The sequence below is a fragment of the Balaenoptera physalus genome (assembly GCF_965194825.1).
Source record: "Balaenoptera physalus genome assembly, chromosome: 20".
In the NCBI taxonomy this organism is placed as follows: Eukaryota; Metazoa; Chordata; class Mammalia; order Artiodactyla; family Balaenopteridae; genus Balaenoptera; species Balaenoptera physalus.
In genome coordinates this window covers 22,513,907-22,529,455 of record NC_138901.1, presented here as the reverse complement: position 1 = coordinate 22,529,455, position 15,549 = coordinate 22,513,907, and the positions used below count along the sequence as shown (strand labels likewise).

Sequence of the window (15,549 nt, the reverse complement as noted above, 5' to 3'; positions counted from 1 at the left end):
GGGTCTTTTGGGGTGAGTGTTCTATGAGTACTTTTAAAAAAGATGTATGCCCTATTTTCAGGCACATAACCGTGTTAAAATATCCTTAAGGTGTTCTGTATCCTTGTTTATTTTTTATCTCTTTGACCTGTCATGAAATGAGATGATTTGAGTCTCCTTACTTTAGTATGTTCATGTGTTTCCCTTGAATCTCCTCTAGTTTCTGCTTTATGGATGTTGCTACTAGATTATGATAGTTAGATATTAAGATTTTTAGATACCATGAGTTGCCCTCATTGACATTATAAGTACCTTTATCTTGTTTAAAGCTTTTAATGTAAATTCTACCTTGATTGAAAGTAAAAACCCTGACTCTTGCTTTCATTTTTTGTATATGTGTTGCTCAGTATGTCTCCATCCTTTTGAGTCTTTCTGAATCACCCTGTTTGGAATGTGCCCCTTATGATCATCATGGAGTTGGGTTTTGCTTTGTGTTACAGTATGAAAAACTTTTTTGAGTTAATTTTTTATATTTTATGTGACAGATATGTTTAGTTCATATTTATCTTTTTAAGTCACTGAGTCTGTGCTCTGTTTTTCTTCTATGAGTGTAAGGTAAATAAAGCTATATAGATAGATGGATAGATATAGCTAGGTGGATATAGGTTGGATTATATTTTTGTTGTAATTACCTTTATAACGTAATAAAATTACCTTTCGTTCTTTATTTCTTTTAGAGAGTATCCATCATTTTCATACTGTAAGCAGGGGAAAGTTTCCTTGTTTCCTCTTTTTCCTCCCTTTCATTTCGTCTACCACCTAATATCAGTAAACTTAGTGTGTATGTAGCATACAATTAAATATGGTTGTATAATACTTACATTACTTAATTTTCAGTTTTAAATGGAGTTCTTTTTTACGTCTATTATAGTTGTAACGAAAGGCAAATTCTAATTCCCATTTACTTATCTCTACCCCCCTCCCCATGTTATATTAGTTACACCATTTCTTTCTTGTGAGGGCATATAACATGTACATTGTAATCTGACACCCTAGTAGCCCCACTCCTTTTAACCTCAATTCTACATGTAAATGTATTCAAAGCAGCCTTCCAGTACTTCTGTTGAGTTTTTCCTCATCACTTCTGTTGTTTATTTCCTAGTAACTTCTTTAAAGGGGGTTGTACAAACAATATTTCCTGAATTATTTTTTTATATATAAAAATATATATAATATATGAGATTATATTTTATATTATATATTTATAATATAAGCATTATATAATCTCATATGTTATATGAACCTATAAAAATAATTCAATCACATATATAAATATATGTACATTATAAAATCCTTGGTTAATACTTTCTTTCCCTAGATATCTTGTAGTGTTGTACCACTGGCTTCTGGAATTGAATATAATCCTGAAGAAATTGAAGGCTGAGCTGATTTCTCCCTTTGATGGTTTTACCTAGCTGCTCAGAGGAGTCTTTCTTTACCTTTAAGATTCAATAACTTTACTACAGTGTTGATTATGACCACTGTTTTGGGACTGTTTTCATTGGCACAAAATGTGCCCCTTCAACATGTAGATCAAGGCATGTGGTGGGGGTTTTTTGTTTTGGTTTTGGTTTTTTGGCCTGTATATTTGAAGGGATTTGGATATTTGTATATTTGAAGGGATGTCTCCCATTGCTCCAATCCAAGTTCTTCCCTCTGCTTTTTCTAGATCTCAGAAATTCTTGATGAGTGCAAGAGATGTAGGTGTATCACTTCAAGTGAGCCGTTTATCATACTTGAAGTATGTTTTTGCTGTCATTTTCTGAAGTCTGCTACTGCTGGCCTTTTTTCACTGCTCACTTGGCCTTGAATGGCTTCTGCTTCATTTCTCCTTACATAACTTCTCTTATGCCTTTTTCTCTTATGCATTTTTTCATTCTCCAGATCATATCACCATTTTGCTTTTGGGTAGTATTCCAGAGAAAAAGAAAGTTGTTTTCCTGTGTTGCCACATTCATACCAGAAATCCTGGTATTGTTGTTTTCTGTTAGTTGCTGATGTACAGAAACATGATCTGTTTGTTTGTTTTTTATGTATCCAGCAACCTTCCATTACTAGTGTTTGGTAAGAGTTTATTATCTGAAGAGTTTGTTGGATTTTGTACATACTGTCTGCAAATAGTGACATTTCAGCATCCTCCTTTCCATTTTTTACACCTTTCTTGCCTCCCTCCTTCCCTTCCTTCCTTTTCCTTGCTTCCACCCTCTACCTCCCCTTCCCCCTCCCCTCCCATTTCACTTCAGTGTTACCATTTCAGCTACATCTTAGGAGTTGAGGTGTGTCATTTTTATCTCTCAGTTTGAAATATTTTCTACTTGATTATGATTTCTTCTTTACTAAGTTATTTAAAAGTGTTTCTTAATTTCCAAATATGTGACTGTTTTTTCCCCTGATTATTGTATTACTGACTTCTAATTTAATTGTAATACAGAGAATAATACCAGTTGTTTGAAATGTGTTAAAGTGGTCAGTTTTCTTAAATGCTCTGTGTTTACTTGAAAAGAATATATATCCTCTGCAGTTGTTGGCTGCAGTTTTACACATATCCTATTTGTTTGAGACTGTTAATTATATTCCTTGAATCAGTTATACTCTTACTAAATTTTTTTGCTTGCTTGAACTATCAGTTACTGAGAGAGGAATGTTAATCTCCCACTGATGGTGGATTTTTCCATTTCTTCTTATAGCTTTGGCATTTTTGCTTATGTATTTTGAAGCTGCATACAACTTTATAATTGTTAATAGATTGAGCCTATTATTATAAAGTGATATTTTTGCCTTAAAGTTTCTTTTGTCTGATACCAATTTTGATAGCTTTATTTTGGTTAGTGTATTTTCTGATGTTTTTTTCCACCCTTTTTCTTTTAGCTTTTATAATCAACATTTAGTTGGGTTATTTGTAGGTGTTTTATCTAGTCTTCCAATATCTTTCCCCCACCGCCCCAGTCTCTCTTAATTGGAGTATTTAATCTAAATATAGGTAATGTCATTTCCAGTATATTTGGATTTAAATCTGCCATCTCATTTTGTCCTTTCTTTTTTTTCCACCTCCCTTTTCCCCACTTCTTTTCCTCTTTATTTCTGCATTCTTTTCTTGGTCTCAGCAAGAAATATTGGACTGGGAGATGTCTAGTATATTGATGAAGTCACTGAAATGGATTAAATCACCCAGGGAGAAAGGAAAAACACAGTATCAGAGATGAAGAATTCTTTCCATGAGCTTATCAGCAGACTAGACACAGCAGAAGATAGAATCAGTAAATCTGAAGACAAGTCAATATAAATTATCCAAACTGAAATTGAAAGAAAAAGTAAAATAACAGAACAGACTATCCAAGATCAATGGGGTAATATCCAGACAGTTTAATACAATATTACTAAAGTCCCAATAGGAGAGAGAAATGGGATAGATTCCAAGAGATGATGGCTAAGAAGTTTTTTCTTTTCTTTTTTTAGTGGGACATAAAATAATGACATTTTAAGAGTAAATGAGATATATGGTAAAGTGGTCTCAGGCCCTTGGGAAGAAGAAAATTCAAACTTCTTTAGAACAACTTAGGCTTCAAAAAACTCCTAGATAGGGATTTCCCTGGTGGTCCAGTGGTTAGGACTCGGCGCTTTCACTGCTGTGGCCTGGGTTCACACCCTGGTTGGGGAACTAAGCCGCGCAGCCAAAAAAAAAAAAAGAACTCCTAGATAAAGCTCCCCAAAACAGAAGATCATAGTCATATCACAAATCCAACTGAGAAACTAGACACTATGGGCTAGAGTTAATGGAGAAAAAAAAAGAGCAGAGTCAGGCCCCTTAAGACTTAAGATATTGGAATTGTCAGCTCAGATTACAGTGTGTAAAACAAGCATATTTAATATGTTTAAGAATAAAAAGGGATTGAGATCATGAGTAAAGGGCAAGAGACCATATAAAAACTCAATGGGAGGATTTAATAGCGTTTTGCACAAAGTTGAATATTGTAACACATCTGAAGAAGTATCAGGATGCAGCAAAAAATGGAGAGAGGGAGGGCAAGAAAGAAAGAGAAATGGTGGAAAATACATGAAGAGATGAAGAGTTAGATGATAAAGAATGAGAAGCTCTAATGTGTCTAGACAGAGTTCCAGAACAAAAGAAAGAAAAAGAATAGGGCAGAGGCAGCATTCAGAGGAGATCCCAGAATTTGATGAAAGACACAACTCACAGATTCAGGAAGCCTAATGAATCTCAAGCAAGATAAAAAAGAAGTCTACATGTAGACACATCCTGGTAGAACTGTACAATACCATAGAAAAATACACAATCTTTGAAGAACTGTTGTAGTAACACGGAAGTCAGAATACAGTGTCAATTCTCTTATAATCTAATGGAATGTTGAATGTGCTCAGAGCAAACAACCATCAACCTAGAATTGTACACCCAGCAAAAATATCTTTAAGAGTAGAGATTAAAAATAGATAAATTTTCGGATAAAAAAATCAATTTGCCACCAGAAGACTCTTCTAAAAGAAATTTCAAAGAAAGTACTTAAGAAAGAAGGAATGTGATTCCCTTTGAAAGACTTGAGATGCAATAAGGAATCTCTTATAATCAATATTTAATTGGATTGTATGTGGTTTTTTTGTTTTTTGTTTTTTTAATATCCAGTCTTCTGATCTCTTTTTTGGAAGAGTAAATCTTCCAAATCTATATAAACATTATAAAAAACCAATGTTGTATGGAATTAAAAATAAAAACCAAAATAGAATTAAAACATGCTTCTGCAGCCACCATTGCTAGAAGATGGATTCCACTTGGCACCTACTGCTTTTTTTTTTTTTTTTTAAATTATTTATTTATTTGGCTGAGCCGGATCTTAGCTGCAGCACGCGGGGTCTTCTCTGCTGCGTGCGGGATCTTTAGTTGAGGCATGCAAACTCTTAGTCGCGGCATGTGAGATCTAGTTCCCTGACCAGGGATCGAACCCCAGGCCCCCTGCATTGGGAGCACAGAGTCTTAGCCACTGGACCACCAGGGAGGTCCTGGCACCTGCTTCTTTATACTGCCCACTTTTGAATGAAAGTCTCATGCAGATGCATTTCACAGGAAAAGAGGGTAGACCGTATGTCTGCACCCTAGTTTTAAGGGAAGTTGGGAAAGTGAGCTTTCTGACTTCTGTCTGGGAAACTAGCACTGATAAGGAAGAATATCCACAAGTTGCTTAATAGCCAGACAACATGAAATTGCCCAGGATTCTGAGAGAAAACTATTGAGAAGGATCGAATCGGGAAAAAATCATAATGTGCTATATATTCACTTTTCAATTTTAACTAATGTATCCAAATGAGTTCAGTACTGGCATTCCACAAAATACATCAGCCTTCTCTTGCATACTGATTAAATAGCTTATGTGAGAAATAGTGGACAGATGTTAGATGATGGAGATGCTTTGAAAGTGTATCCAAAAGATACTAAACTGAATAAAAGAAAAGCTGATTGTAGAGCCTTTGAAATGAGATTTATCTTTAGGTCTGTTAACTAGAAGGAGCTACTCATCTACCCTGCTGTAGAAGGCTAGCAAGCAATCATTTATCATTCCTTTCCCCTTCTCACTCTTCTGTGCTGCTTTATAGCAAATGAATATACTCAACTTGCTTTGAGATGTCTTTTGATGTCTAGTTTTTAAGTGGAACTGCTGAGGCAAATTGGAGCACCTCTTTGGGTCAGTCCCACAGTTTAGAGCCAAAACCTTATTAAGACTAATGGATAACCAACATATCTGTGCTGGCTTTTCAAAATTAGCAGTGCAGCTTATTTGGAGAATAATCTTGTAATGTTTAACCCCATAGCTGGCCACAGTCTCAAGTAATGCTTTTTGCTATAAAGTCTAAAAAGTTGAACGTTAATAGTTACTCCAGCTTCTTTTGGTTAGTAACTTGCCTGGCATATCTTTTTCTGTCCTTTAACTTTCAACTTTCTAAGTCCTCATGTTTTAGGGATATCTCTTATAATCAGCATGTAGTTGGATTTGTTTTTCTGACAGTTTTTTATTTTAGTACATTTACATTTCTTGTGATTACTTATAAATCTGTTTCTTACATCTTTTTACTTTCTATTTTCCTGATTTTTCTGTTTTTTGTTGTCTGTCTTACCTTTATAAATCTTTCCCCCTTTACTACTCCTATTCTTGTAACAACCCTTGGAATTCTAATACAAATTATGCTTAATTTAACAAAGTCTAAAGTTAACTCCATCTCAATCAGTAGAAGGACTCTAGAACGCTTTAATTTCAAACACCCTCTCCTATTATATATGGCTGTGTCTGCTAGCATTTTTTTTTTAAACCCTTTTCCATCCTGCAAGCTAGGTGGTGTTGTTACTGTTGTGATTATTAATCTATATATTTATTAATTTCATTTCTTACCACTTACCTTTAGTTTTTCAGACCTTTTGTCTGGCATCATTTTCCTTCCTTAGAACAGTGACTTTCAAGTCCTCAGTAAGAAATATTTTTAATATTACAACCACACAAACACAACTGAAACAAAAGTTTTACAAGACAGTATTTACCTTTATTATGTGAAATATCCTCTGTATTTTTCTATTCTTTTTTTTTTTTTTCCTTTTTTTCTGCGTGTTACAATCTACGGAATCAATGTCGTGACCCACTAGTGGGTCACAATCTATGATTTCAGAAATACTGCTTTAGGAAGTTCCTTTTTAATGAATCTGTAGGTGGTAAATTCTCTTTTTATCTGGAAGTGCCTTTATTTCATCATTTCTGAAAAATATTTTCATTTGGTATACAAATGAAAATGTTTTCTCTCACACACCAAAGCATACTATCTTCCATCTTTTGATGTTGCTTTTGAATCTTCTGTCAATCTGATTGTGGGTGATCCTTAATTTTTTTCTGGGTAGTGTTATGATTTCATTGTCTTTGATCCCATAGTTATGGGACTCAGTTTCACTAGAGTGTTTCTAGGTGCTTATTTTTATTAGCCTGTGTGGTATACCTGTGCTTCCTGTACCTGCGGAGTCATGTCTTTCATCAGTTCTGAAAAATTCTCAGCCATTATATCAATAGAAATATAATTCACCTACCATAAAACTCACCCTTTTAAAGTGTACAGTTCAGTGGTTTTTAGTACATTCCACAGGGTCATGCAACCATTGTTACAATCTAATTCCAGAACGTTTTCACCACCCTGCTACATTTTTTTGAGCTGTATCTTGACTGTCTTTTAACCCATCCCGTAGATAGTTGGTGAATTTTTTTGTTTATTTTTTACAATTAGGTTTTTCAATTGTAAAAATCTCATTTGGTTCTTTCTGCAATCTGCCTATTTTTTTGGTTTTGATTTTTTTTTAATTTATTTTTATTTATTTATTTATTTATGGCTGTGTTGGGTCTTCGTTTCTGTGCGAGGGCTTTCTCTAGTTGCGGCGAGCGGGGGCCACTCTTCATCGCGGTGCGCGGGCCTCTCACTATCGCGGCCTCTCTTGTTGCGGAGCACAGGCGCCAGACACGCAGGCTCAGTAATTGTGGCTCACTGGCCTAGTTGCTCCATGGCATGTGGGATCTTCCCAGACCAGGGCTCGAACCCGTGTCCCCTGCATTGGCAGGCAGACTCTCAACCACTGCGCCACCAGGGAAGCCCGGTTTTGATTTTTTAGAGTGTTTTATGTTTGCTAATTTTTGTAATTCCATTTTATATTTTAAACATTTTATAGTTACTTTATATTCTGTTACAGACTATTCCAAAATCTGAGTTCTTGGGGACTAAACCTATTGCTTATTTTTTGTGACTCTTGCTTGTGATAGATTGATTTCCTTTTGTGTGTGTAGTAATCTTTGATTGTAACTCATATTTTATTGATCCTAATCTAGGAAAAAATTTGGGAGCAAAATTGAGGATGCTTTCTGAGAATATATTTTACTCCCACTGCCAAGACCCAGAGATCCTGGGATTTCCAGCCTACTTCCAGGTTCTTTTCCTTATTAGTGAGGCTTCTCAAGTTTAGTTCCCCCACCTTGCTCAAACCTCAAGCTCCAGTGTCACCCACATGTCCTAAGGAGAGCCCTCGCCCATCACAGCTCTGATTTCAGTTTCAGGTCATAGCTGATTTTTAAATTTTGTTTTGTTTTTTCTTCTCCGATTGCCCTTCTCGGGGATTTACTTTTCTCTCTGTGGTTCCTGCAGTGCAGTGAAAATTGTGTTTTATGTATCTGGTTGGTTGAGGGGTTTTTAGCCAGGGATAGGAGTAAGGAATGCCACAGTATCTAGTCCACCGCACTGCCAAAAGAGAAAGTAAAATTAAACTCTGAACTTTGTTTGAAGACAACCGTTAGTATAACCACATGCTAATTACCCCACCATATTGCTACTTCTGCTCTGACTTTAACTGGTACCATTAAATGTTATGAAAAACCCTTTTTCCCTCTTCAGGGAAGACTACTTTTTTATAACATTCACTTAAAACTCTACCAAGTCATTTTTTGTTTTATTTTGTGGTTCTTACAGGATTATGTTGATAAAGAGAAGGCAATTGCCAAAGCGTTGGAAGACCTCAGAGCCAACTTTTACTGTGAACTCTGTGATAAGCAATATCAGAAACATCAGGAATTTGACAACCATATCAACTCCTATGATCATGCACACAAGCAGGTGAGGAACAGTTAATTTCTAACAAAGAAAAACATACTTTATTTGTTATAACTATTGAATTTTATGAGTGTACCCCAAAAAACTTGTTGACTATGGTTTCTTGTATCTGCCTGTCTTTATCTGAGGTCATCTGACTGACTTGACTTTTCTCCAGTGACAGAGTCCTGACATTGACCTCATCCTTCCAAGATTGTATATAGAGTGAAGAATTGTGAGCTTCATAAATCGTGCATAAAATTTTTGGCTTTGAGTGGTTTCTAAATTTGTATTTTTCAACTAAGGATCACTGGGAGCTTTGTTTCCCTTTCTCCCCCTTTCTGAACTTGTTAAACTTTGAACAGTTATCTCAGACTGTGGTCATTTCATCTTCTGTATCTAAGAATTCATGCTGTATTGGTTATTTCCTATCAGTAAGTCATTTTGTTACTTGGTATACCTTGGAGGATAGATAATTTTTGAGAAGAAAAATAAAGTTAGATGCTATTTTAACTTCAACAGAAAATTCTGATGCTGCATGTTGAAGAGCTTGCTGAAAAATGAATTACACCTTCTTTATGGTCTTTTTCTTTCTTTTCTTTTCTTTCTTTTCTTTCTTTCTTTCACTGATTTAGAAAAGAAACTTATTCCTAACTAGTACTGGCATAAAGAAGGCGGCAGTAATTCCCTTGGGGGATTTTAGAAGGAGGAAATGAATCTTTACATCTATAGAACAATTCTAACTTATTAAAGAATTTTGAGCCATTCGATCTTAGGTGACTTTAGCAGAACTTGCTAAGTCTTTGGGGGTACAATGGTTGTAGTTGTTAAATTTGTAAGATTTGTGAGCATTGCTGGAATGCTCTCATAAGCTGGACCTGTCGAAGCAACTTTTTTTTAACCTTTGTTTCATCTTCCAACCAACCATAAGATTTTAGTGCACATAAAAGGCAAGCTTTGACTAAGTTTTCTTTTACTGGCACAGGAATAGTTTGTAAGCTGGTTGTGGTCTTATACTTTTTCCACATTTAACCATACCTAACCAGTTTAAGATTCTTCCACTGATAGAGTTATATTGAAGACAGCTTTTCAACTTTTTATACAACTTTGGACATTGTTTTAATCTATTGTCAGCTCTGCTTGATTTGAGGAAGAGAAATCTAGAGAGCATATATATGGACAAGATATATTAGCAATTACCTTACTACTTCAAAGAATCATCTGTCAAGAAAGACAGATGCAACAATGAATGTTGCTTATCCAGTAACTTTTCCAGCTTTTTGGTGTGTGTGTAGTTCAAATTTGGGGTTTTGTTTTTGTTTGTTTTGGGGAATTAACAAAGATATTTAGCACCTAAATACATATCTACCATTTTAGGCTCTTGAGAATTTCTTCAGTTAAGAATTGTGTATGATAAATTAAAAGAATTGATATATTTATATGTACAACTAAATCACTTTGCTGTACACCTGAAACTAACACATTATAAATCAACTATACTCCAATATAAAATAAAAATTTTTAAAAAAATGAAAAGACTCCAGAGGAAACTTTAGGCACCAAAAAAGAACAATTAGAAAGGTTACATTCGTAGTTGAAAGAAGTTTCTTTCTTTCAGTTAGAAAAAAATGAACCAGGAAAAGTGTGATTCAAACTTGAATCATGTATAGACTTGCTTTTTAAGGGGAAAAAATTCTATCAGAGCAAAACAGATTTACAATTAAATCTGAGCAAAAATACGGAACTAATAAAATTCGCATTGACAACATTAATGTGATGGATGATAATGTTTTAGTGATGTTGCTCTCAATTTGAGAGTAGTAGAAATTATTACAACTGATTCATTTGAATTTGACATGTTTATTCTCCCGTGCACCTTGTGTTGGCTCTGTTCTCTCATCACTTTTCTCTTTTGCAGTGATTCTCCATCTGGGGAGATTTTGTCCCCCAGGGGACACTTGGCAATGTCTGGAGACATTTTTGATTATCACAACTAGGGAGATGGTGCTACTGGCACCTAGTGGGTAGAGACTAAGTGTGCTGCTAAACATCCTACAATTCACAGAAAAGCTTCTTGCAACAAAGAATTACCTGGCCCAAAATGTTGATCAGTAGTGCTGAGGTTGAGAAACTCTGTTCTCTTAAGACTACTGAAAAACTTTAAAATACATACGATATTGTGATATTGTTTGGCCTTTGTTTGGTACAAACCAGTCAATTTCATTTCAAGTCCCCAGTTATGTTGTAAACATTTCTACTGTTCTCATCTAAATGATCTCAAATATTTATTATTATTACTCTTTTTTAGATTATCATCAAAATGAAAATACAAAATTAAGGATTTCTTATATTGAACTACCTTATCCATTAATATAGAATATATCTGTGATCCCTGGTCTGGGAAGAAAGTCTTTAGCTGGTGTGATTAATGAATGCATGTAAGCTTATTTGTTCACCTTGATCAAAAGCCCATCTTAGGTGTTAAACAAAGAACAGATGTGGTGTAAGTTTGTTATTTTGTTTGGTTTTTGGTAGTGTTCTTTATTTGGTTAAAATGTAGGCTTTTCATCTTTCTTTATACTGTTCTCAATGCAAGTGGTAGAATCTTGAAACAGAATGCTATAAATATATAAACAAAAAAATGCACAGTACTGAATTTTTTATAGTTACTTTTCCCTGCCCTTAGAATTTCTAAGGAGACTTTAACTGACCTTGGTACAACACAGCTAAATAATCCCTAAGAGGAGGAGGTAGGTCCTATTTTTCATTCCTCTTTGACGGACATGAACTTACCATACAAATGGACCTACCATTTTCCAAATTTATGCTCTAAAATCATAAAGACACCCTGTCTTGTCTTCCAGGAAGGCACACAGGATTATTATGAATCTGAGATAATAGGTAAGTACATTCAACCCTATATTAGTAAATCCCTAGTTTGCATCTTTCATCAAATTTTCACCATTAAAATTTTCCAGAGAAATAATCTATTATGTTAGTGGTAAACTTACTAGTGTCGGCAGGATCCTGAACATGCCCTTATCTTTATTAAGCACAAGTAATCTCTCAAAAAGGAGCTATGTGGTCACCCTCATTTGTGGTGATTTCTTATCCCCCTGCCCTTTGGTGCTATATACATCTCACTATTCACTAGTTTTTCTCAAATTTTCTAAGATATTTTGTGAAGAGAGTCATTAATACACAGATATTAAGACCCAGCTTGATTTTCAGAGATGAAAAAACCTAATTAGATATTTTGGCTCTTTTTAGCAGTTTAATCCTCTTTAAAAGTGGTAATTTCATACATTTTGAGATCTTCAAGGGTAAGCCTTCCATTCCTCAAGGGGTAACCCAATGTATGATTCATTTTTATATAAGTTCTGATAAGCCTGAGTGCTCAATAAACATTAGTATTCATCTTCTACCTTTGTTGGCTTAGTTATAAGTTAAAGTTGACTTTGAAACTAAACATTTTTCCATCTCTACCTCCGTGCCTCTTTATTTTACATATCTTTTTAAAAAACATATCTGCTAATGGATATAACAATGGAAACCATTTCTTTAGCCTTGCAAGGTTTAAATTTCAAACTCCAAAGAATATTCTCTTTCCCAGAGGTAAATTTGTGGCAGCACAGTAGTTGGTGCCTTATTTTAATGCTGGTGTGTTTTGGTTTTGCTTTTGCTTTATTGGTGCCTTATTACCCACTCAGGATTCTTCCAGTCTTACTCTCTTTTATTTGTGCCACTAAGGGGCTGTCCTCACTAGCCTCCAGTACATAAACTAGAGATCACAAATTGTCCCACAGATGTACAATTGACCGTTGAACCACACGGGGGTTAGTGGTGCCAACCCTTCTATGCAGTCGAAAATCTGTGTATGATTTATAGTTAGCCCTCCATATCTGACGTTCCTCCCTATCTGTGGTTCCATATCTGTGGATTCAACCAACCCCAGATCATATAGTACTATAGTATTTACTATTGAAAAAAATCCACATATCAGTGGATCTGCACAATTCAAACTCATGTTATTCAAGGGTCAGCTGTATTTTGCCTGGTCTTTGTGGTGTCAGTTTTTTTCTCCTTTAATTTCAGTTGGTTCCCAACTTTTTAAAATGAGATATTATATCATTCAGGCTTTGGCTTATCTTGAAGAATTGAAACCTCTGAGAACATTGGGCCTGTATGTCAACATAACAGTTGGGTAAAGCTGAGTAGTGCCTTCTCTTTAGAAAGGCATGTTCTCATTCTCCAATTAGATATGGTTTCCACTTCATCTCTTCTCTTACATCAGCCTGTGAAACTCATTACATTACCTACCAAATCCCTCTAAACATTTGAATTTGTGACCCAGGCCTGTACCTTTCTTTCTTTTCCACACAGGCTCTCACAGGTTCTCATTGACACTAGGGAAGTAGCTCATTGACACTAGGGAAGTAGCACATTGAAAAGATGCCTTCTTATTCCTCCTTATTGTTGGGTATAACTTCCTTGCAATTTCAAAACCATCTGTGGTAGTCCAATCCAATATCAAAATCTGGTACTGTAATGCAGCTTTGAGAAATTCCTTTAACTTGTACAAAGAATCAGTATCTCCATCAGAGGAAAGAATGCTTGCAGCCTGCCTCTTCTTTTTGCTAAGATAGCTTCAGTATGAAAACCCATGTACTTCAGTATATTTTTTTAAAAAAGAAATACCAAGGTCTGTTTTAGCTGTAAAAGTAGTGGTTTCCTGAGCTTTATAAATGACTGAACTAAAACAAATCAAGCCTGTAGCAGCCATTAGTGATTTCTCTATTCTGAATTGTACAGAATAGAATCTATAACTACTACATGGTTTAGTTAACTTTGTCTAAACTTTGTCTAATACTTCTGAATTGAAGTATTTTCTGAGAAATTCTTTGGTGATAGAAGGAATGATCATTTTTGGACTTCACATGAACTTCATTCAAGTTCGGAGTACTTTCCACCTAAAGTTTCACTATTGACAGGTCAGATTTTTTTGCCTCTCGATGCATTTGATCCTCTGTATGCTTGGCACATGTAACATCAGGACAGTAAGCACACCAAAGCCAGTTGAACCTCTGGGAAGCCACTGCAGATCTGATGAAATGTAACTGTATTCCTTTTTCAGTGCAACTTTGATATTCAGTGCAGGTGTTGCGGGGGGGGCGCAGAAGTAAAAACAAAATTAAAAAGGCAAGGTGAGAAAAGATAATTCTAGGGCTAAAATAAAAAGAAAAGGACCTTTCTAAGAATTGAAATCACTAAGATCAGATACCAATGAAGATATTTCATAGGTGCTGTATATTTCAGGTGTTTATAGAATGTTTATACTTAGAAAACCATAAATTGATTATTGTAAAGATGTGAAACAGGTTAGGAAAATCATAAAGTATTTATGAATCCCCAAGCTTCATAAATGTTGACTTAAATAGCACAGTTCACTTCTGAAGAGATTATTCTTTGAGAAGCAAAAGCAAGTGTGAAGAGAAGAATGTATCTCAGAACTAAAGCATATTATAGTTGTATTTTAATAACCTGTATCAGAGAGGTGAAAATTTTAGGTTCAGTGATATTTTGTACCACTGTGGATGCCATTTTCTTTGGGACTGTTTTGTCTAATAAGAGAATTGACATCATTTGGGCAGTCTTCCAACAACTGAGCATGATTTGAGCCTTTTCACTTGTTAAATCTTTTTTTTTATAGAAAACAATAAAAATAATAAAATATAAACAAAAATAGCAGTATAATGAACTCTTCTGTATCCATCATCCAGGTTCAACTCACAGTTAATCTTTTTTTTTTTTTCTGAGATGTACATTTTAAAGTAATAACTAGAATTATGACTTATAACATTATACCAGAACATATAAGATTTTTAGAAATTTCATGTAATGTCTGAAACATTTATATTAACATATTTCCATACAAATAACCCAATGAAAGTTTAGTATTAGTTGTTTTGTTTGTTTGTTTTTTATACTGCAGATTCTTGTTAGTCATCAATTTTATACACATCAGTGTATACATATCAATCCCAATCGCCCAATTCAGCACACCACCATCCCCACCCCACCGCAGTTTTCCCCCCTTGGTGTCCATATGTCTGTTCTGTACATCTGTGTCTCAACTTCTGCCCTGCAAACCGGCTCGTCTGTACCATTTTTCTAGGTTCCACATACATGCGTTGATATACGATATTTGTTTTTCTCTTTCTGACTTACTTCATTCTGTATGACAGTCTCTAGATCTATCCACGTCTCAGCAAATGACTCAATTTCGTTCCTTTTTATGGCTGAGTAATATTCCATTGTATATATGAACCACAGCTTCTTTAACCATTCGTCTGTCGATGGGCATTTAGGTTGCTTCCATGACCTGGCTATTGTAAATAGTGCTGCAATGAACATTGGGGTGCATGTGTCTTTTTGAATTATGGTTTTCTCTGGGTATACGCCCAGTAGTGGGATTGCTGGATCATGTGGTAAATCTATTTTTAGTTTTTTAAGGAACCTCCATACTGTTCTCCATAGTGGCTGTATCAATTTACATTCCCACCAACAGTGCAAGAGGGTTCCCTTTTCTCCACACCCTCTCCAGCATTTGTTGTTTGTAGATTTTCTGATGATGCCCATTCTAACCGGTGTGAGGTGATACCTCATTGTAGTTTTGATTTGCATTTCCCTAATAATTAGTGATGTTGAGCATCTTTTCATGTGCTTCGTGGCCATCTGTATGTCTTCTTTGGAGAAATGTCTGTTTAGGTCTTCTGCCCATTTTTGGATTGGGGTGTTTGTTTCTTTAATTTTGAGCTGAATGAGCTGTTTATATATTTTGGAGATTAATCCTTTGTCTGTTGATTCGTTTGCAAATATTTTCTCCCATTCTGA

The 15,549-nt window shown here is 35.1% G+C and overlaps 1 protein-coding gene across 10 annotated transcripts in view; it reads left to right on the top strand.

Moving 5' to 3' along the window:
- The window catches only part of GPATCH8 (G-patch domain containing 8), a 113,371-nt gene that overhangs the window by 76,110 nt on the left and 21,712 nt on the right, over positions 1–15,549 (top strand). For 6 of the 10 annotated variants that reach the window (XM_082442589.1, XM_082442592.1, XM_082442595.1 and 3 more), the window contains 2 exons: positions 1,709–1,780; positions 8,536–8,679. The exons of 1 other annotated variant lie outside the window; for it this stretch is intronic. In XM_082442589.1, coding sequence (XP_082298715.1) covers positions 1,709–1,780; positions 8,536–8,679 — 216 coding nt within the window. The remainder of the gene's footprint in view (positions 1–1,708; positions 1,781–8,535; positions 8,680–15,549) is intronic. 3 more of the 10 variants (XM_082442591.1, XM_082442593.1, XM_082442590.1) reach the window with 2 other exon arrangements.